Genomic DNA, 23,673 nt, shown 5'->3' with positions numbered 1-23,673 from the left:
GCGGCCGTAGCCCATGAAAGATGGACGTGTCACCAAGTCGTGTGAGAAACTCCGCGAACAAACAGGGGGACTCCGTATCCAAAAGGTCTCCCCTGAACTCGGCGGAACAGCCTATTATGTGCTTACTTAATTACTATAATAACAGCAGACAGGCTTTAAACCTGAGACAGGCTTGGTATGGAAGTTAAGATCGCTTGCTGGGACCCATAAACAAGCGATCGTGTGAGAAACGCGACGTGGAACAGAAAGAGACGCTTTGCTCCGGGGGCTTTGTTTTCACTGCGCGCGCTGCGCTCGCGAGGCTCCTGTGGCCAGCTCGGTTCACGTCTCCAGCTTGGCTCTTACTATGCAAATAATATTCTACAACTCATCACGTGTCTTTAGATTGGCCACGTGGATTAACAAAGTAGGTCTGACCCCCTTTAGCCCACAGCTTCAGGTTTGACTATTTCTTTAACTGATCCTAAATGCACACATTAACCAAAAGCTTGCCTTTAATCCAATGGAATAATTTAGGGCCGTGAATGCGCGAGTCCTCAGGGTGAGCGCTTTATAAACGGCCAATTCCAGTCAGCTCATCTCAGTCCCAAGCGTCTGGAAAGAGGGGAACATACATAGTCCAGCAACAAAACTGTTTCTGTTTGAATTTTTTCTCCCTCTAGTATTTGCCAAATGATGGCGTCCAAGCTGAAGGATCGCAAGGTATGTGGAGACTTTCGTAGCGCAAACGGTGCCAAAGATTACATGCAGATAAAAAGTGTTTTATTAATACTATTATTGAAATTGAATGGCACGATTTTTATTTATTTATTTGGTAATGGTACATTATTAAAATAATAGCCTATAAATAATAATTATATTAATAATTATAATTTCAGCATTGCTCGCGCGCCGTTTTTAGAAAAGTGCATTACAGGATCCTACATAAATTAGGCCTTAATTGCTCGATTTCACTGGTCTTAGAAAACAAACTACATTCATATCTGCAAATGTATTTTTGATTATAAAATTATAAAATTGTTAAGCCACTGTTGCGATGGTTAATGGATTTCCTTCAGTGATATCCTGTTCCGAATAGATGCATTGCGCGTGGAGCAGCAGAGCGCGTCACTGCTCTGCACTCAAGTAATAACAACTAGTACTGCGCAAGTGTAGTTTACTGTATGGTTTTGAACGAGTTGTTCTCCCAAGTTTCACTAACTAGCAATTTATTGAATACTTTTTATATTGGTCGCTTATCCAACATTAAATTAGGCTACTTTAAAATAGCCATTCTTATCCAATATTAAATGAACAACACAAACCCATTCTTACTATGTGTTTGCTAACATTATGCAACTTGTATTCTTCCCACAGAGAACTCCCGTGTCTCATAAAGTCATCGAGAAACGAAGAAGAGATCGAATCAACCGATGTCTAAACGAGCTGGGAAAGACAGTTCCAATGGCACTGGCTAAACAGGTGCGCAACTAAAGCGTTAAGCTGTTTTCAGATATTTTGTTATTGCTTCATTGTAGCACCTTAACTGTTGGTAGATATATGATGTCATTTCTGCCTCTGTACTAACTTCAACAGAACTCTGGAAAGCTTGAGAAGGCAGAAATCCTGGAGATGACAGTGCAGTATCTGCGCGCGCTCCACTCCGCAGACTTCCCGCGCGGTAGAGAAAAAGGTGCGCAAGTATGAAAGCAGTAATCAGACAATCAACTAAAATGGCATTTTATTTGAATATAAATATAAAAAATTTTTAACATCTTGAATTATTTTCTCAGGTGAACTACTGACCGAGTTTGCGAATTACTTCCACTACGGCTATCACGAGTGCATGAAGAACCTAGTGCACTACTTAACAACGGTGGAGCGAACGGAGAGTAAAGACACCAAGTACGCACGGATCCTTGCGTTCCTGCAGTCCAAAGTCGTTACTGAGCCCGTGTTTGGCACTTTAGGCACCATCTCACCAGACACCACGGACCTCCTGTGCCAACTGGAGTATCAGAGTCCAAGCCCAACCGAGTCAGTGTTCCAGCAAACCCCACCCGGACACTTTACCTGGCACAGCTCTGCGCGGAGCCCCACGCTCGCGTATCAAGCGGTGTCTCATCAGCACAGCGGATACTTATCACCGGTTCAGGGTCTAGATCATCATTATATGAACTTCATCGGGCACTCGCATCCCAACGCATTCAGTTTACACAATGCACAGCACGCTTCTCTGTAAATACATAGTTTTTTCCCCCTTAATTTATATATGTATACATGTATTATTTTAATATGTAGATATTAAATGAATAAATGACGCTTGAATATGATTCTGTTTCTTAGTGTGCTCAAAAGAACACAGAGATGTTGAACAATGTTCAAACCGTCTATTTTAAGTATAAACAGTATAATTTTGATTTATTGGGCAAATTATTATGTAGCTCTGATTTTCTAAATTGACACTGGATACAAGTAGGCTACACTGAATTTCGTTGTTGTTAGTTAGATAGTTAGTTAAACTTAATCCCATTATTGACATTGGTTCCACACAATGAAAACAAGTTTATTTGAGGAGAAATTCAAATGTAGGCTCTACTCAAATACTTTGTGTAGCAAAACCTAAATAAATTATGTGAACCTAACTTAAATTTGATCTGTTCAATGAACTCTATTGAAAACTGCAGCTTGCCACTAACTATCCTTTATCAGTCATTAAACTGATTATTTCTCAGTGTTTCTTTCATAAGAAAAGGAATACTGATTTGTTTAGAAAAAATGACCAACCTCAAACTAACCATTAGCTTCACTCTTCTCCACAATAATAACCTCCAAAAAAATCCAACATGACAGAAACTTCTCTAAATCCAAACATAATTGAACATTCAATACTAACAAGTCTTCTACTTGTTTCATTTTGCATAGAAATACATTAAAATACTTCATTTTAAAATGTACTCTCCCAATCCAGTCCCATGCAAAGCATGCTATGGAACTGGAAATCCCCTTCTTTATTTCAGCAATACATTAATGCAACAAATATAATTCACATGGATTGTACACAATAAAAGTTCAGTTGAGACCAAATGCTAAGAATTTTGTTGCATAAGCTAATTTTAAATAAGTTAATTGAGCAAGCAGTAAAAAGCTGCTTTCACTATTTTCAGTGAAAAAAACAACAACAAAAAACTCATAGGTTTCCTGATTGGACATATTTTATGTATACTACTGTGGTTTGGAATGCACAATAAATTGGAATAAGTAAAATTAGGAAAACTTGAATAAAAATGAATAATTAAACAGTTCTAATAGTCATATACTGGCATTTCCTTTTTCAAAACCACAAAAAAGGAGAAAAATCTTAAAACCAGTGCAATGGCAAACTAAATACTATTTAGATTATAATAATGTAATTAAATTTGGGTTTTGCATAAATTGGGGGAATAGATTTCAAACGTATAATTCCGTTATTCAAATCTTTGAGTATTTTTACCTTTAATGCAAAGTGTTATTTCTGACATGGGTTCAAACTCTTATGAAGGCACTGTGGTTTATTTTCTCATTCTCATGATCAATACGCCAGACTGTGGAGTCTCTAAGATTAACACTTAGTGTAATGGTCTGCTGGTCTGAGACCCCTTCATTGACAATAAGCCCCTTTTTAGGGGAATCCATTTAAACACAAATCCAGCCCCACATCCTTTCTCAGTATTTCTACCACCTATATTTAAATAGAATAAAAATAACAAATCAGACTGGGAAACACCCAGCATTTTTAGGATTGAGTCCAGATGGGTAAATACATTTTGACCTGGAAATTAGAAAATGTTCATATGTTATCCTCTTCCCTTGCACAAACTTTTTGTTTAATTCTCCCTCCCTTCTCACACACAAATACACACTTTCTCACTTCTTCTACTCCAACAAACTCTCTATTTTTTCCACTACACAAACACTTGCTCGGTATTGTAGTATACTGTGTGCCATGTGTGTCCCCATGACTTGCTGCTAACACATTACTGAACTTATATTATTTAATAAATGTAACTCTGTATAGTGTACAATGCAACAGAACTTTTAACTCTTATGTTTTTGTTCTGGTCATTTTGACCTGGATGACTTTGTTATTGTTTTTTTTTTTTTAATTAATCCAATTGTAATAAAATTCCTTGACTTTGTTCACAAATGGTATCTGAAAAAAAAATGGACCATTATCTTTACATTTTGTTGGTTTTATTTCACTTTGTTACACTTGTTGTGTTCCTGGTCAAAAATGACCGGCCATTGGAAATGAATGGATTAGACCACAAAATGCAGAAATATTAAGTGTTCAGGAGCATCCCAGTTCTTTAGATGGACACATAAGTGGATGTGTGTTTGCACACATAAATTCCGGGGACACACACGCGTGCACGCAATATCTTGTGATAATATATGCAATATGACAGTTTTATAAACAATCTTATTGGGCCATTGATTTTTGACCGGGAACACAAGATGTGTTAGCAAAAAATGAACACAACACAAGGGTTAAAGTAAAACAATTTATTTTTAGATGGTTATTTTTCCTTGGAATATCAGCTAATTTCCATGATCCTATTCATAAAGTCCTTAGTGACAAACAGATGTTTAGGAAAGTGCTGTGGTAGTTTTTTGTTGTTGTAATTTAGTGTTTTGGGATAAAATAAAATAAATGTGTCTTTTACTCTGGGGGGCCATTAGCCCTATTGTACTCTAATTATTTTGTTGACAACGTGGTTCAAACAGAGCTTAATTTTTAGTAAGTGTCTCTTACAGTATATTGACCTTGTCAAGCTCAATAATCGGAAAACAGCAAAGTAATCAAACATAGCAATCAATTGTCCTTGGCAACAAGCACGAGAATACTAACTGTAAATAATGTGGTGGATGCATTAATATTTAATATAGAGCAGTTATTTATTTGAAATTACTTGTGAGACAAGTTCTACTGAATCCTACACAAATAATATGTGGATAAGTCCAAACAATATGTGTCATTTCCATACATGACTTAAGCAAATCAGACAGACAGTTGTTCACTGTGGTCAGGATTAGCTTTGGGAAGAGGTGGCCACCATGGTGGAAAATAAAAGAACTTTACCCTCATCGCATACAATTTTACCAAGTTCCAGTCAGCCATGACGCTGATTGTTTCTGAGATGTTGGCACTTGTGTCCCTCCCTTTTTAACTGTAGAGGGTTTACTCTCTCTGGCCCCAACAATGGCATATAAGAAGTGAACCACACCCTCTCCTCCCCCGTATTGCCCGCTTTTGACACCCCAAATACCCTAAGGAACCAATATTACCCAAATCTGCTCAGTAGGGAGAGCAAGTGTGGAATTTCCCCTGAGAAAAACAGAAAAAGTGAAAGGTGACAGTGAAAACTTCCTAGAGAATCATGATTGGTTGCAGGAGTGATTCTGTCTAGGCATGGGAGCCCTCCCTCTAAAAGCCTGAATTTATCCCACCGCCTTTAAGTCTTTCTTTAAGTAAGTTGTATGGCACCAGCTTCCAAGAAAGCACCAAGGAAAGAGAAAGGAAGAGAGAGGGAGAGGGAATCTGGAGAAGGAAGGCAAGTTTGTGGTTGTTTGGCGGGGGGTTGCGCCATTGTGGTGGGGCTGAAAGGAAGACAATCTTGGGTTCCTTGGGCTTCATCCTTGAGTGGACCAGAAGAAAAATAATCAGGCCCATGAAATCAAAGCTCCTAAACAGAGGGCCAGGATTCAGGAATGAGATTGAAACACACACATCCACACCCCCCAAAATGCATATAAAATTTGATTAAATATAGTTAATGCAGAGAACAGGGACATGGCTGCATCCAGATCTCACCAAAGTGAAAACTTGGCCCTGTTTTGTGTGTATGCACAAGGAATAAATGTGCAGGTGTCTGTCATCCAACTGTCAGTGTGAGGAATTGATGGATGACCAGACAGATAGATGGATGGATGAACAATTGATTGGATGAATAAAATCTGTTAGTGTTTAAAATGTTGGTGTGGAAAAGTGGAGAGAAGAGGGAGGGAAGACAAAGAGGTCATGCAGATGGGAAAACGATAATGCCATGAAAGGCGACAGCGATGAAAGAGCACTGAGTGACCAACAAGCCAATATTGGTTTAAATCCGCAGAAGGAACACTGTGTTAGGCGGAGGGAGAAAAGCTGTAAAATAAGAGTTCTTTAGCTTCATCACACAGTATTAATTAAAACAAATGAAGCAAAGATAAAATGTCTCAGGGTTTTATTCTATTGTCATGTAAAATGTCTTAAAACTTTCCAAGCAAGAAACTTTCCAAGCAAGTATCTTTCATCTAACGTTTTATTCATACGTAAGTGATTTGTTTTTTGAGAATACTGGGGGTGTTTTCAAAATCAAACATAGCTGAAAGACATGAAACATGGTCATGTATGTGCTGTGTTTTATATTCTCATGTCTACTCAGTATATGGGTATAAAAAGGAATGAGGACTTCAGCCTTAAAACTTATTCACAAGTCGAAAATTTTGCCATAAAAAATTACATGATTTAAAAATTGCACAGCATTATTTAAAAATAAAGCCATGCATTCACGCTTAGTCTGAAATATTGTTTTAAAATGATGTAGCATTTTATATTTAGAAACACGGTTGATTTGAAGAACGAAAGAGTATGACATCATTTAGAACTAAATCTGCCCATAAAGATGTTTTTGCATTTGTTTCAGTGGTTCCGAAACTTCTATGTGGCTGCTTAACATCTCGCTACTAATGGTGAGTGTCAATTGCAGGTGTGACCTGAAGCTCCACCTACTACTTTTTCCAGTCAGTATTCAACCTGAATACACCAGTGTGCAAGATCATGTCATTGGATTTTTTTTTTGTTTGTTTAATTACTCTACAATAGGAATCAAATCTACTCAAATACTCTCAAGTGCCCATTCACTCATGTGCCATCTGCAGTGAAAGTCATTCTTATAATCATTCTTTTGTCGGTATTTTGCCCATTATTACTCTTTTACACACCCATCTTTGCAGTTTTATCAGTGTTGTCATAAATTACAATAACTGTCACATATTGTGACCGCGTATAGCATGTTAGTGCATTAGCATCATTGATCCAGAGTCTAAACAAGACAAATTAAACATTTTCTTCTGCATATATTTTACTTTAATACCTCATCAAGTGTGTTAAAGCAACTTCTTTTACTGACCTCATGCAAATTCCTCATAGAATGAGGCATAAAGTCATTGATAACACAATGTAAAGTCACATTAGTTAAGGTTTGCATGTAGCATCCTCACTTTAATTGCTCCTCTAAATGTCTCCCTCAGTGGTGTGATGGTGTCTAAATGTTCCCACCAGAATAATGTTGCTCAGCTGTTTAAAACTTATTTTTAAAACTAATTTGTTTAAAATCCCGAATGAAGAATGAAGAAGTTGTTCTCCGGAAGTAATGCACTGTATATCGGGGCCTTTAGCGTCACCAACTGTGCATAGGGAATCGCCTGTGACACAGAGGTAACCCCCTCTAAAAACTAAAAACCCTGCTTTTAAAGCAGTTCACATGCTTTGTTAAAGAAAAGTACTGCATTTTAAGCATTTGTACAATTCCAAACAGTAACTACTACAAGTTACAATACAAATCTACAAAGGCAGGACAAATCTACAAAGGCTGGAACATAGTAAACTGTAAAACACTTTCAGTGTCCAAATGAAATCTCCAGGTGAAGTAAGGTGAATAGAACACAAATATTTTACTTTTATAACAAATATAACAAATATATTACTTTTAATATTTACTTTTGTATAAAACAATTTTAATCCTCAAAAAAATTATAATTCAGTATTATTTTATAATAAGAAACGTGATAGGGTCCCACAGTAATAATTTTGTATTATGTAATATTTAACTGGATACTAAAAAAATAAGTGAAGTAGTTTTTGAATAGTTCATTCACTATGTTGTTTTAGTAAAAATTATCATTTTATATAAAATATATATTTAAAAGTGCATATAAATGAAAGTCTCATTCTCCCTTGTGTTCATTTAGTAAAATACTGGGTAAATGCCTTTATTAATTGTATTCAATGCCTTTAAAATATTGAATCTACTTGGCTACAGTAGCTGTTTGGATAAATGATGGTTACTCTAATAAAAAAAAAAAAAAATCACTTTTGAGAAATTTCAGAGCTATTACATAATTATCAAGATACTGTATTTCAAATATTATAACTAGGCTGAAAAATACTGAGATAACTTTTCTGTAGCCATATTGTGTAAATTATGGAAATGTGGTGTCTATTTGAGCAACTAATCGATTCCTCACATATTAATGATCACAAACTACTCCCACAAACATAAAAAATATATAAATATGTATCAATTTGCAATACATGGGATGCTTCCATGTTGTTTTTTAGTTTATGTCAGTCTCCACTATAAAGTGACTGAACACAAACCCACTTTAGGGTTATTACAATGTAATTACTATGTAGTTCAAATAAAGAGACCGATTTTTTCAGATATGAAAGTGAAAATAAACCAGCACCACATGTGGCTTTCAGATGAAAAGTGAAAGTGAAGATTTACAGTAAAAAAGGACATTTTTATATGTTTCTCAGCCACATCTATCATATCGCTTCTGAAGATATGGATTTAATAACAGGAGTCATATGGATTACTTTTAAGTTTCCTTTATGTGATTTTTGAAGCTACAAAAGATCTGATCACCATTCACTTGCATTGTAAGGACCTACAGAGCTGAAATATTCTTCAAAAAATCTTTGTGTTCAGCAGAAGAAAGAAAGTCATCCACATCTGGGATGGTATGACGGTGAGTAAATAATGAAATTATTTACATTTACAAACTTAAATAAGCTTATTCGAGCTTTTGAATCTTTATATCTAAGGAAAGGTAGTGACAGCCACATTTTATAAACATACTATACCACAACACATTCTCATTCCCTAAGCATTCAATTTTGATGCTTGTGCAGAAGCCGCCCACGTCTGCATGATGACGCCAAAGGTGCCCCCTGGCGTCCTCTCATTGTTTTCAATGAGAAAACTTTGTTGTCAGTTTTCAATCTTTGAATATTATTTTGTGCGCTTAACCTCAATGTTTTATAATACTTACAATATAAAATCATATATAACATTTTAGATCCCCTAACATTTCTAAACTAACCGATAACCAGCAATATAGAACATGAGAGAGACACTTTGACATACATAATTTGATATACAATGGTATTTATATTGCATTACACTATTTATAGATATTTTTAAGCACCCAATCGCACATTTATGTCTAAACCTAACCAGTTCTCAACAATAGAAAAGACGTAACAAGCAGATAAAGTACAGTCACGATCATTTAATTCTAAAAATGCACTATAATAAAATTCCAAACCACATGAGGGCATTGTGTGAGTAGCAGAGTGAAACTGATAAAAATTAATAAATTGATAAAAAATATTCCCTCTCTTTGAGGGAACTGTTATCCTGATTCTACCGGCACGTCTCGTTCAAAAAACGAATACAACCAAACTTGAGGTCGTCACAAACGGTTAGAAGACACGCGAGAGCTAATGGTAAAAACCTGAGCTCGTCACAATGGGTCACAAGTAGATGACGTCGACGCAAAAAATACGTCGACGCAAAATATGCGCGTCGATTCGTCGGACCCAAAACAAAGATGGCGGCGCCGGCGAGTAGTAGCAACACGAGTGGCTCCTCAGACTATCAGAAGTGCAAGGCAGCATGCACTCGTTCCTCTAAAGTATGGGAATTCTTTAATTAAAAAAAAAACAATTCCGTGATATGTCGTCTTTGCAAAATGGAGATGGCCTTCCATTCTAGCACCACGGCAATGCACCAGCACCTTAAGAGGCGCCACCCGGTTGCAGCTGCAGATGACAGAGCACCGTAAGTTTTTTTCAACTCCCCACTTTGCACTCGATGTTGGAGTAGGCTATAATACGTTGTCGACACCTAAAGTTTTCGCTTATAGCTATTAATAATGCGCTTATAGCTATGAATGTCGTGAAAAATACATAGAGGACACTGACAACGCGCTGACAGACAGGACCAAGCAGGTAACATTTAATAAAGTCTCAACTTTCAAATTTGGTCATTCAAAGAAAATTAAACCATAAATAGGCCTACTATTTTGTGGCTCTTTAATGTGTCGTGACAGATTGCCTCAGTTAAAGCTGCTCGTGAACCGATCATCTTTTCCTTGGTTAATTTATAGCATCAAATAGGCTAAACATGAATGTAGGCTACATCAGAAGGACCGTTGTGACGTCAGTACAGTAGCCTACAATCCATTATTCAAATTCAAATCCACCGACGTTAATCTTCTCTCTCCTGACTACTTTATCGGACAAAAATGGAGCATTATGATTGATTGATCAGCTCGCCAGTCAATCAAACTCCCGGCAAATGTTTTTTTTTAAACATTTTATACACCCCCACCCCCGATGAAACCGGTATTACCAGTGTTGTCACAAGTCGATTAATCGAATCGAAATCGAATCGGACTGGACAAACGAATCGTTAGATTAATCGATGCATCGAAAAAATAATCGTTTATCCCAGCCCTAGTCACAAGACATGCGAGAGTCAATGGTATAATCGCTGAGTCTCTGACATCAAACCCATGTCATTACACTCGAGGCGGCAAATTTTGAATGTGTTATAAAGATTCCTGAGCAGGATGTGCTACAGTGGATGTCAGATGACCGTGATCGATGACAAAAAACGTACATTTAGTTTTGTTCTTCACATAAAATGATTGTAAGACTCAGAATACACCCAGAATGAAACAGGTCACTTCAGCACTGCAGGATGTGTACCATACAAACAGATCAAAAAGACAGATAAACAACAGATTAAATATTAACCACCGCTAATAAATGTTTTTGATTTCATATTAAATGAAAATCATACCCCCAACATATGTCACAATGACAAAATTGTACCCAACATATAATTAAACGATGCTAAAATTAGAATGCCCATCACGTCAGTGAGTTGATGACAAAGGTTGATCGTTGAAAAGAACGCACTTGCCGGATGCTTCGTAAAACTGACGCCAGAGGGCACTTTTTGTGTCTGTAGATTGTCATGCCGGGCTCTTGCACAAGCGCCAGTCTTTGACGCTTTGGGAGTGAGAACGTGTTGTATGCCGATGTAGCCATCATCTGTCTTCAAACTCTGACCTATTGACTCCTCTGGCTGAGCTGGTGTTTGGTTTGCTGCTTGTGACTGGATGTCCTGTGTTTGTCCATTAGGAGTGGGCGGTAGTCCAAGTGTCCAGAGGGGTGTGTTTGAAGGATAGAGAACACACTCCTCAGTTCTTCCTGGCTCTCACACACTCCACACAGCTGTAGCACAGCACCCAGCTCGGCTGCAGGCAGAATCCCAGTGTTGGAGTCGTCAAGTCGGGCACAGGCCTTGCGCAGAGCCCTGACCTTATGCTGGAGCTACAACACAAACACATAAAATGAGAAAACGCACACATATTCACACATAGACACAAATATTATCATTCAACAACAATGCATCACCCTCTTCCTGATCCTGCGACTTAATGTGTCAGGGGTGGCTATTTCTTTCATTTCTCTAGGTGACTGAAGTGCAGCTGCCATATTGGATCCATGCTTCCATGATTCACTCTGGGATAGGAAAGGCCTGAGGAATTCTTTGTAGGATACTCTGATTGGGTAAGACAACAAATTTATGACTGTTAGATTCCATGAGGAGGACATCTCCTTTTGTGTTCATAATAAGAAAGACATACTGTATGGATTTGGGGAAAAGAAGAGGGTGAATAAGTGACAGAATTTTCATTTTTGGGTGAACTATTCCTTTAAATCTAATTGAACTAATGCTAGAATTCTCTGTAAGATACCTATTCATACATATAAGTGACTCTTCATCATTCTAAATGTTTAAGCTTGATCCAAATTCAGATAAAGTTATCAGCAACTAAAGCTCTAAATGCAAACTTGATACTTACTTTCCACTGACTGAAGCCACATACACTCAATGAGCACTTATATAGGTACACCTGTACACCTACTTATTCATATGTGATTATCTAACCAGTCATTCATGTGGCAGCAGTGCAATGCATAAAATCATGCAGATATGGGTCAGATGCTCCAGTTAATGTTCACATTAACCATCAGAATGGGTAAGTGATCTCAGCGATTTCAAACGTGGCATGATTTTCTGTGCCAGACAGTCTGGTTTGAGTATTTCTGTAACTGCTGATCTCCTTGGATTTTCACACACAACAGTCTCTAGAGTTTACTCAGAATGGTGCCAAAAACCAAAAACATCCAGTGGGTGGCATTTTTGCAGATGGAAATGCCTTGTTGATAAGAAAGATTAAAGGAGAATGGCCAGATTGGTTTGAGCTGACAGAAAGGCTACAGTAACTCAGATAACCTCTCTGTACAATTGTAGTGAGCAGAAGAGCATCTCATAATGCACAACACGTCAAAACTTGAAGGGGATGGGCTACAACAGGAGAAGACCATAGTGTTCCTAATAAAGTGCTCAACAATATAACCAATGAAAGTACGAGAAATGCAATATTAACAAGTTAACAAAATTCCCTTTTTATATAATTTTTCCATAGCCATTGGAGCACCATAATGACTTCTAACTGATCTGCTAAACTTTAGTGGTACCTTGTGTGTAAGTGCATCTACCTGCCATCTTGGTTGATGTCAAATTTCCTAGCCAGTAGATCACACTCATACTGACTGAGATTAACACAGAGACTCATTAGAATATCTTTAAATTCATCACTGCTAACAAAGCCAATTCCAGAAAAATCTATTTCAGAGAACTCAGTCCAGAGATCAGAAACAGACAACTCCACCTGCAGAAAGAAAGAAAAACTGATATCAGTCAGCTGAGTACACACAAACATAGATTAAAAAATTATCCGAGTAATAATTTTGATGCAGCACAATACACTACTGTAGATACTCAAAACCCCACCTTGGCTCGTAGAGAATCCACTAGAATATCTGACACACAGTTGAATCTTTTGGATAGGCGCATGAGGTCATTATCTCCACGTTTGGGGGGATTGTGCTTGGCATTAGGGTAACAGCAGGATTTGGGCGACGGGCCAAAATGACGTATAAACTGTTGAAAGTCCACAGTTCCATCCTGCTGGGTGAACAAAGAAGACCACAACCTCCGAACTTCTCCACGAGTTACCTCAGGATGGAGCTCTAACCTGGGCAGGGAGAGATAGAGAATGAGTAGAAGAACAGAGGAAAAGGCAAAAATATGATGTAAGTGGGATTTATAAATGTTCTGAATGTGAAAGTGTGTGACAGTGTAGATATACACCTCAATTTCTTAGAAGAATACAGACACTGTACCACCCCCCAACACACACACACACACACACACACACACACACACACACACACACACACACACACACACACACACACACACACACACACACACACACAAACACACACAGACCCACATTCACATTCTCCACCCCCTTGGCAGCCAATAGCACAGAAGCAACAGTTTATCTCACACAGATACACAAGCATACTGTCACGCCTAAAGAAAGGACAGCACTGTGAGAAGACACACTGTGAGTTGATCTGACAGCAAACAAACACGTCTGTATCATGCAATCTTTATCCACCTTTCAGACTCAACATATACAGGCTAAAAAGATATTTGAATTTAGAAGTCTGATTTGAGATTGTAGAACTTCTTATTTGGTGGAGATTCTGAAACCTAAGTTTACATTCAGGGCTGGACAGGCAATCTGGCATTATCCCGGTGGGCCAATGCACTTTGGGGCCGATCAGGGGCGGACTGGTCAGCGTGGGAACCGAGCAGGCCGGTGGGTCTGCCACGAAACATGCAGAATGGGCCACGATAAGCCGCCACGTTATGCAGAAGGGACCACAAAAGGCACCGTGATATGCAGAAAAGGACAGCATAACACCCCCCGCCCTCTGCCAGTTGCCATGTAAAAACCAGGGCCGATTTCTTTTCCCAGTCCAGCCCTGTTGACATTCATATTAGGTTTGGGTTCGAGTCCACCTTAGTTGAATCAGAGTGAAATCCGAGACTTTATCCAATCGAGTCCGAGTCAAGTCTGAGTCCAAAGGGGGCTGAGTCAGACTCAAGTCCGAACCCAAACTGGGTTATCCATCAAAATGTTTCATATTTTTAAACACATTTCTAAAAATTAGACTAAAGAAAATACGAATCGATGCATGTTTCCATCCACTACGTCATGAGCATTATCTTGAGGGAGCCGCCTCGTCATGATGGAGCTGCTGAATGACCTCCTTGCTTTAGGTTGAGTATTATTTGCAGGATTGGCACCTCATTTTATTAAATGCTGCAAGGAGATGCCACAGAATAAGCGTAATATCTGATATAACGAGGGCTGAAATGTATGCAGTGCCCACACACTGCCAGCACATGCTCAAAACTGTTCTGGCAAATTATAAGGACCCACTTTAAAGACCAGCTGTGGGTTAAACACATGTCAATGTCAAGGGCTTTGCTCGAAGAAATGTTTGCCAAGGTCGGAGCTTTCATTGGGCCTGTCATACTAAGCAATCGCACACTCATAGCAAATGCACAACATGTCAAAACATCTTAGTTTTGCGAATAAACAGTTTCTATCACCTTAATATGCATTTTAAATGTGAAACTTTAGAAAATCCACCTCCTCCAAGCACATTCAATTTTAAGCTAATTTCTGAGAGTATTTCCACAAATCAAGCATTTCCATTCAGGATATCCTATGTACAATTTCAAAATGTGCATAAAAATAATTGGATGGAAACCCAGCTTATAACAGGCCGAATCCGAGTTGAGTCTGGGGGAATCTATTCATGAATCTGAATTAAAAATGTAACTATAAACTTAACACTGAGCCATTACATTAACATTTCAAGCTTATTTTAAACTTCACAACTAATAAATATAATGTGTCAATATAAATGTAACAAAAAACATACCTCTGTTGCATTTCATATCAATTAGTCCTGCTGAACAAACATTAAAGTGGTTTCAGAACAAAAGCATATGTTATAAATGTATCAAGATAACACTCAATAAAATTTCTGTTGAGTTTTCTATAATTTGTTGCTTTTTCCTCACCACTCAAACATAGACTAAAGAAAGTGAAAATTGCAAGTCCAGTTGTAACACTTTTCGATATACTGCACAAAAACTGACCAAAACGCATGACACATTTTTCACATGAGATGCCTTTATGTTTACCAACAAAATAAATGTCAAAAACCTGCATACATTGTTCCTATTTTCTACAATAAGTGTGCAAAGACAAGAAGCGCCTTATTTATACCTGGTACTGTTCGTTCGTTCGATCTATCTATCTATCTATCTATCTATCTATCTATCTATCTATCTATCTATCTATCTATCTGTCTGTCTGTCTATCTATCTATCTATCTATCTAATGTTTTTGTGCATATCTCATACTAAATTGTTTCAAAATTTCAAACAAAATCTAACATAAAACAAAGGCAGTCTGAGTAAACACAAAACACAGCTTTTAAGTGGTAATGTTATTTATTGAAGCAAAAAAGTTGTCCAATACCAACTGGGCCTGTGTGAAAAAGTATTAGTTCCTAAATCCCCAAATCTATGAAAATGCACTCATAATGGGGTTCAACTGGACTAGACACACCCAGACCTGATTGCTGCAGCTCTGTTCTATCAAATCATCAGCTAAATATAACCTTTTCAGCAGCATAAAGCTGGCTAAAAGGTCTCAACCCGTAGCACACAATACCAAGGACAAAAAAACAAAATAAATAAATAAATAAAATGATGAGAACAAAAAGTTACTGAAATACATCAGTCTGGGAAGGAATAAAAGCTATTTCCAAGGCTCTGGGACTCCAAAGAACCACAGTGAGAGCCAATAACTCCAAATGGAGATAATTTTAAACAGCGATGAACCTTCCCAGAAGTGGCCGACCTTCCAAATTTCCTCCAAGAGCACAGCGGCAACTCATCCAAGAAGTCACAAAAACAAGGACAACATTCGTGGAACTGCAGCCCTCTCTTGCATCAATAAAGGTCATTGTTCATGACTCCACTATCAGAAAGACACTGTCCAAAAATGCCATCCATGGTAGAGTGGCAAGGAGAAAACCACTGCTAACCCAGAAGAACATTAAGGCTCATCTGAATTTTGCCAAAACACAGCTTGATGATCCTCAAACCTTTCAGGAGAATGTTCTTTGGACTGATGAGTCGAAAGTGGAACTGTTTGGAAGACAGGGGTCCCGTTACATCTGGTGTAAAGCAAACACAGAATTCCACAAAAAGAACATCATATACGATCAAGCATGGTGGTGGTAGTGTGATGGTGTGGGGATGCTTTAGTGCTTCAGGGCCAGGGCGACTTGCAATAATTGATGGAAACATTAATTCTGCTCTCTACCAGAAAATCCTAAAGGAGAACTTCATCAGTTTGTGAGTTGAGGCTTAAGCACAACTGAATTATGCAGCAAGACAATGATCCAAAGCATAGGAGTAAGTGACCTTTGTATAGCTCAAAAGAAGCAAAATTTTAATTTTGGAGCGGCCTCATCAAAATTCTGGCTTGAACCCGATTAAGATGCTGTGGCAGGACCTTAAATGGGTAGTTCATGCTCAAAAACCCTCCAATATGGCTAAACTAAAGCAGTTCTGCAAAAAAGAGTGGGCCAAAAATCCACCACAGCGTTGTGAAAGACTGATCTCCAGTTATCGGAAGCGTTTGGTTGTAGTTATTGCTGCTAAAGGTGGCACAACCAGTTATTTTTTCACATGGGTGATATAGGTGTTGGATAACTTTTTTATTCAATAAAAAATATATATATTTGAAAACTGTATTTTGTGTTTACTCAGGTTGTCTTTGCCTTTTATGTTATATCTCGTCTAAAGATCTACAACAATTTAGTATGAAAAATACAAAAAATAGAAGAAATCAGGGTAAATACTTTTTCACATCCATCATCCATCCATCCGTCCATCTGTCTGTAATATATATCTGTCTACCAATTAATTTTTTTATTTATTTGTCTTGCTTGCTTATCTAAGATTTATGACAGAGCATTTTCTTCCATTTTTCTTATGCAGTGGGTACACAGTGTTATACAGATTTTCTCAGTGACCTTGCATCCTAGCATGTCCAAAAATATGTTAATTTTAAGTGGACAAATCAATAAATACAATCCACAGGAAAAGCCAACTGCTGTCATTATTTAAGGCCATTTCACATTGGACATTACATTCGCAAAAGTCTAGTTCATGCGTGGTAAGCTCTATATCGCCGGCAGTTTTGCTTGAAGGTACTCATGCACCCAAACAGCCTGATGTCTTAGCCTGAGTTTGTTAAATTCACCATGTTGAGTACACACTCCAAAAATATACAGTCCTAAAACTTTGATATCTAAACCACTGAGCTAAACACCTTGTTCTGATGGGTATGTGTGCATATATGTTCTTGCATGCATACTTGTGAGAGTCTCTCTGTAGCGTAGAAATCAATCACAGAAGCAACAGTTTCTCACCAGACACATACACAGTCTTCACTGTGGGAGACAAAAAAGTTGGCACTGATATGTCAGCCAAACCCTCTGTGAACTCGGCTGCTGTAAAGCCTGTTAGTGTCACTAATCTCTGAGCTGGCGAGGAGAGTTCAGTTCACCTTGGACTGGTTGGCACTGTGTCTCACTCTCTCTGTCTCTGTGCACCAGTGCCACGCCACAGATTATGCAAATCCACTAGCGATGCCCCCCATTCAGACCAAGACTCCCTTTAGGCCTGCCGCCATATTCCAGCCAAAAAAAGAAAAAATGAATAGAGAGATAAAAGAGGGTGATGTAGAAAAAAGAATGAGAAAATGGTGGGAGATAAATCACAAAGGGGTGAAAAGAAGAGCTGGAGAAACATCACAGGGAGGGGAGGAGGAGAGTAAATAAACAGATAAATAATTCAAAGAAAAAGAGGAGGTTCTCACATTGGATGAACAGTTGAGAAGAGTTCAGTTCACCTCAACATCTGTAATTCACATGCAGAAACAAAGCGATTGAAAGATGAGGCAGAGGCTTAAGAAGGGATAAGACAAGCATTTAAAGAGATGACAAATATGTAGTGAGGGCAATAGTGTAGATAGGGTTGGTATAGGAAAATATAGACACGTACAAGACAGAGACAGTGACAGACCACGGAAGACCAGATCGCAGAGAGAGAGAGAGAGAGAGAGAGAGAGAGAGAGAGAGAGAGAGAGAGAGAGAGATCAATTTAGATGCAAAAAATATGAACAGAAAATGACTGATAGAGTGGAATAGGAAAAGTGGTAAAAAAGTGGTCCTCAACCACAAGAGGGCCTCAGTAAATTTCAAAAGGGCCAGCAGAATTTGCATAATTATTTAAAATAAATTACAATATATACAAGTAATTTAACAATTAAATGCTTAATCACAAACTTACATCCACCTTACATTCACTTTTTTTTCACTGCAGCAAACTGCTTTGGCAAACAAAATTGTCAAAATTATTTGCTCAACAATTGTCAGCAATATCTTTTTTTTGCTATTCTGATATATGAAATGACTTTTCACGGTGAGGGAAGAACTATAGCATAAAGAAAATAACTTTGTTACTTATCTACTTTATTTTCTTTCCTTAAAAATGAGCAATGCAATGCTGTGTTAACTACAAAAAACAACAAACTTACTGCCACAATGTTATGATGCTCTGGGTGGTTGCTAGGGTGTTTCTATGCAGTTTCTTGGGTGTTCTGGGTGGTTGCTAATGTTCTAGTCCCTTGATATGGCTTAGGTCTCTCCTTCAAAGTAAATCTATAGGATTGTTTTTCTAGTTGTATCCAACATTTTCCTGAACGCTGAAGTGTTCCACAAATCACAACAGTGTTTTTCAGTCTTGTGTGTTTTTTTCACTAGCATTTGCATATGATTTTATTGGATAAAGTTATGTTTATCTAATTAAATTAGTAAAACATGTGGCTCCATAATACCGATGTCTTTTGACAGAACCTCACCCATCAAAGTGTAAGCAGTGGGTATTTACATTGATATAATTTACTAATCTGAGTTGTTATGACAGCCAGCAACTGCACAAGTTGAGCCTGAATACATTTTTACTCCAACTAACACTTAAAATAGTTTATCTCAGTCTGGATTGCTCGTTTTTGAAGTTTTCACATTGCTTTTTATGGAGACCGGAACCTGAAAACATTCTAGCAGCAATCAGGATCATCATGGAAATTGTATTATTCATGTTCACAGTGCAAACAACAGGATACATTTTGTGCAGAATATGAAAATTAAGTGCTCAAATTGCTCAAAACATCCTGTATTTAAGGCATCATATCTCAGGGTGGCAGCCCTCCACCTCCAAGTTCGAATGTCGTCGTCCCACATTTAGATTAAGCACACAAAATGTCCAAGTGTCCCATATTCGTGTGTTTAAAAATAGGCAACCTTAAACCAACATTATCTCGCTATGAATTTGGCAACAGTAAGTTGAAAATTCTCTAGCTGAAAATAGTCTGTGCTAACCGAAATTCTAACCACTGCTCCCAGTAGCTGAAGATGGATGTGTTGTTGAACGTATGGGCACGTGTGAGCTCCAGTTTTCAAGCCAAATATCTACAGAGTGGTTCCAAAAGCGAGTTGTACAGCATGCTGCTTTTAGTTATAAATGATGTAATACAGTCAACAGAAATGCATGTATAATATTAACCCTACGCCACAACCCAAACCCCATCCCTAAACTTTACCGTCAGCGGAGTACAAATTTAATCTTGGAGGGAAAATGCAAACTTCCTGATTTCCATACTCATGCAGTGCATTATTAGTAGCGCCATTGGAAAAGTTAAACATGCCTGAATTGATGCAAAGATGTCTGATGGTAGATGGCGCTTGTCAGTAACTCTGAATGGGGGCAGAATAGGGGTCGATATAAGGGGATCAGAACATTCGGTAGCAACATGGCAAGTTCCTATGTGATCCTGCTGAAAAAAGGTAAAGGCTAGATGAACTGAGAAAGTTGCAAAGCTTAGTTACCAAGAATGTCCGCAGGAACATATTTATCATTTGGAGGACTTCTGTGACATCCAAGAAAATATCTTTTTTGCAAATTTATTTTGTTAATTGCAATAATGTGCCAATTACAAAATGTCACAATGCTTGGGTGGTTGTCTGGGCATTACAATGCAATTGCTACAATGTTCTAGGTGGTTGCTATGGCATTGCAAGTCTGTACTATATTCTGGTCACTATATATATTTAGGGCCCCTCCTTCAATGTAATTCTATGGGATTTAAATTTTTTCTGGCTGTTTTATTGTCGACCAAGTAAAAATCATATTATTCATGTTCATAGTATAAACAGTGCAGGACGTGTTATGTGCTGAAAATGAACACCCCTAACCCTAAATAAAAGCAATTGCAAGGCAAGCATCACTAATTAGAGGAGCAACAGAGCTACATAAGAAACACATAGATACACAGGGATACTAAGGGAGCTGAGATTGAGAGTAATCATCCAGGCATGGGAACATCTAAACAAGCGTGCAGTAGGCCATAGAAAAACCCACAGACTCAGATCTCACTGTGCCAACAAATCTCTCAGGATCCTCACAAGGAACACATTGTTATTCATGGGAAAAAAAGCAGGCTTGTTAACTTGCACAATTAAGGCATCATTTGCCAGAGAAAAGGCCTGCTTTCCGATTGCATTGTCTTAGAGGACAAAAGAGTGTAAAAGAACTGTAAGAGCCATTGCTGGAAGAGACTCGGGTGGACCTTGCAGGTCTTGTGAGACACACAAGGGATACTTGTGTCACGACCGCTGACTCTGGGAGACATCCAGGGCCGAACACCGCAGAGAGATTTAACTGATTTGGCATGGTGGTGAAGACAATGAGGAGGAATGCACTGCACATTCCAGCGTAAACTTCAATTGTGTGTGTGTGTGTGTGTGTGTGTGTGTGTGTGTGTGTGTGTGTGTGTGTGTGTGTTTTGGAGACAACCATATAATGCCCTTCAGATAATCTCCTGATGTACTGACTACAAACTGAGAAGCTGTTAGAACTAATAAAGACATAATGCCTCAAAATAAATAAATGATTCATTTTAAATGCATGCATTCTTTGGATCCTAAATGGATCATTGTTAAACTATTGTTCTAATGATATATTGAGATTGGCATTATTTCAGTGATCAAATTGAAAACAATAGAATCTTTGGAATATGGAGAAACACAAATGTGAAGGAAACATTTTATTTTGTGTGTGGTCCACCACCTTTTAAGTAACTGGTACATGTTCTCTTGAGTGAGACGTCTGGTGTTTTTCTCATCCAGCTCTTCAAACTGACTCAGTACATCTCTGTAACGATTGGCCACCACACTCTTCACCAGCCTAAACAGCTGAAAAACAATATATTTTCACTAAATATATGATAACTTTTATTAAATGCTGATTTGGGATGGTTGTTATTCTATAGAACTCCAATTTAGCTTAGCAGAACTAAAGCGGTTAGTAGAAGCTGTGCGGTAGAGTCACTGTAACATATGGCCTTGAGTGGTCTATTGTTTTTATAAAATGGTTGCAATAGCAATTTACAAAAAAATACAGATAAACAATGCAAAAAATATATAATTAAAAATGAATAATAATAATCACAAAACTTTAAAATTCTTCCAACAAGGGTGAGTAGCTCAGCGAGCAAAGACGCTGACTACCACACCTGGAGTCGCTAGTTCGAATCCAGGGCGTACTGAGTTACTCCAGCCAGGTCTCCTAAGCAACCAAATTGGCCCAGTTGCTAGGGAGGGTAGAGTCAAATGGGTTAACCTCCTTGTGGTCACTATAATGTGGTTTGCTCTCGGTGTGGCACGTGGTGAGTTGTGCGTGGATGCCGCTGAGAATGGCGTGGGCCTCCACACGCGCTTCGTCTCCACGGTAACACACTCAACAAGCCACGTGATGTGCGGACTGACAGTCTCAGACAGAGGTTCGTCCTCCTCCCCCCAGATTGAGGCAAGTCACTAGGCCACCATGAGGACTTAAAATGCATTGGGAATTGGGCATTCAAAATTGGAGAGAAAAAAATAATAAATTCTTCCACCAAGGAATGTAGTTCATTAGCCTAACTATAAGCCATATTTGCCAGAAAACAAGGTAACAATGTAAAAGAATTCTATGAATGTGAGGTCACAGTTGTGTGTATATCAGCAACTTTGCTGCTACAAATGTATACAGCCGGAATAACTCCTCACACAGTTCTCTGGAATACTTTATTACGACTGGTCAGTCACTGAAATCTGCAGTCAAATATCTTTGCATAATGACAGCTAAAATGTATAACAAAGTTGTACCAGGCAAATGAATTCATAACTGAGTTACTTCCACGTCTCTCATGGCGAATATGTTGACTGAAATGATACTGAGCTCAAACCTGATATCATGACTGACATCATACCTCATGGCCACTTCGATTCGGTTCCAATGAGCCCTTCTCCTGGCTTGAATCAGTATTCAAGGCAGGCTGGGCAGCTACCTCGAAGAGACTGGGAACTCCTTTCCTAAGGGAGCAATAAGAAGAGAAAGGAAAAATGTCTTTGGTTTCAAGATCATTTGTGATTACTTCATACTAGTGGTAGCATAGGCTAGTCGACTGTTACTAATGAAGTCGACACTGTCAGCCTGAAGTCGACTATTCGCTTTCCACTTGATTTACAAAACGTGTCTGTAGTAAATATATCGGTGACGAATTTCCAAAACGTAGGATGGCAAATGAAGACTTATTAATAAGGGAAAGCCCAACTGATTTTGTTACGGTTAGGTTTACTGGTTGGGTTATAGTTTCTCTGACCAAACAGGTAAGGCTTTTGCTGACAAATATAAATTACTCTTCCCCTGCCATCCCACAATTCGGAAACTTGCCAGCAGTAGTGGGGACTGATAAAAGCAAATAAAAGCTGAAAACAAGCCATAACACAATGTAAAAACAAAAACACAACAAAATTAAGCTACAACACAACGGAAAAGCCACAGCACAATGGATATAATAAACAACACAACAAAATTAAGCCACAACACGATTAAATTAATAAGATACACCAAAACAAAATGATATTTTTTTTTAAAAAGTTATAAAAACTAATAAACTTGTACTAATATGTCCATAAGTGCTCTGGCCAATACCTGGTTAAGTTTGTACCAGAAATCGTAATGCACATCAACATTTGCTCGAATCCGTAATGGGCAATTATGCGAAAATGACGTCACAGTGCCTGCAGCTATCCCTGCATACTGGCAGATTTTATAAGGTGTCCTACTCCTGCAAAAATGGGTCAGTGGACATCTGGGACTTAGCCCAGAGACATCTATGTATGCATCTTTATACACGGGATACACTTTAAAATATATTTAAAAGTTACATTGGAAAGAGATTTTTAAATCTTTCAATATTGTTTAAGAATACAAAACATAAAATGTTTGCCTGAGCATAAAATGAGTTGGATTGAAAACTTTTCAGATGTACCCACTGTTTTATTCCACCACTATAGACAATCAACTTACAAATCCACAGCTGTTATTCCTATTTTAGAAACCTGCCTACAGA

At 38.2% G+C, this 23,673-nt stretch overlaps 2 protein-coding genes across 2 annotated transcripts in view; one reads left to right on the top strand and one right to left on the bottom strand.

Annotated features, from left to right (window-relative positions):
• The first annotated feature begins 551 nt into the window (after positions 1 to 551).
• Positions 552 to 2,221, top strand: LOC127643393 (hairy and enhancer of split-related protein helt-like). The gene is made up of 4 exons (XM_052126084.1): positions 552 to 702; positions 1,357 to 1,461; positions 1,576 to 1,672; positions 1,773 to 2,221. The coding sequence occupies exons 1-4, from the start codon at positions 673 to 675 to the stop codon at positions 2,219 to 2,221; spliced, it is 681 nt and encodes a 226-aa protein (XP_051982044.1). The 5' UTR covers positions 552 to 672.
• An 8,985-nt stretch (positions 2,222 to 11,206) lies between these two features.
• The window catches only part of si:ch211-197n1.2 (EF-hand calcium-binding domain-containing protein 6), a 47,421-nt gene continuing 34,954 nt past the window's right edge, over positions 11,207 to 23,673 (bottom strand). Inside the window, exons 13-18 of the mRNA XM_052126338.1 lie at positions 22,528 to 22,630; positions 21,348 to 21,472; positions 13,002 to 13,245; positions 12,707 to 12,879; positions 11,555 to 11,702; positions 11,207 to 11,470 (exon numbers count right to left, since the gene is read on the bottom strand). Of these exons, the coding sequence (XP_051982298.1) occupies positions 11,207 to 11,470; positions 11,555 to 11,702; positions 12,707 to 12,879; positions 13,002 to 13,245; positions 21,348 to 21,472; positions 22,528 to 22,630 (1,057 nt within the window). The remainder of the gene's footprint in view (positions 11,471 to 11,554; positions 11,703 to 12,706; positions 12,880 to 13,001; positions 13,246 to 21,347; positions 21,473 to 22,527; positions 22,631 to 23,673) is intronic.

The sequence above is a fragment of the Xyrauchen texanus genome, chromosome 5 (genome assembly GCF_025860055.1).
Source record: "Xyrauchen texanus isolate HMW12.3.18 chromosome 5, RBS_HiC_50CHRs, whole genome shotgun sequence".
Lineage (NCBI taxonomy): Eukaryota > Metazoa > Chordata > Actinopteri > Cypriniformes > Catostomidae > Xyrauchen > Xyrauchen texanus.
This window is presented reverse-complemented; position numbering and strand designations above follow the sequence as displayed.

Coding starts and splice junctions, on each gene's coding strand:
- LOC127643393 (XM_052126084.1), top strand. CDS start 673: ATGATGGCGTCCAAGCTGAAGGATCGCAAG. Junction 703..1,356: donor CCAAGCTGAAGGATCGCAAG/GTATGTGGAGAC, acceptor TTCTTCCCACAG/AGAACTCCCGTGTCTCATAA. Junction 1,462..1,575: donor CAATGGCACTGGCTAAACAG/GTGCGCAACTAA, acceptor TAACTTCAACAG/AACTCTGGAAAGCTTGAGAA.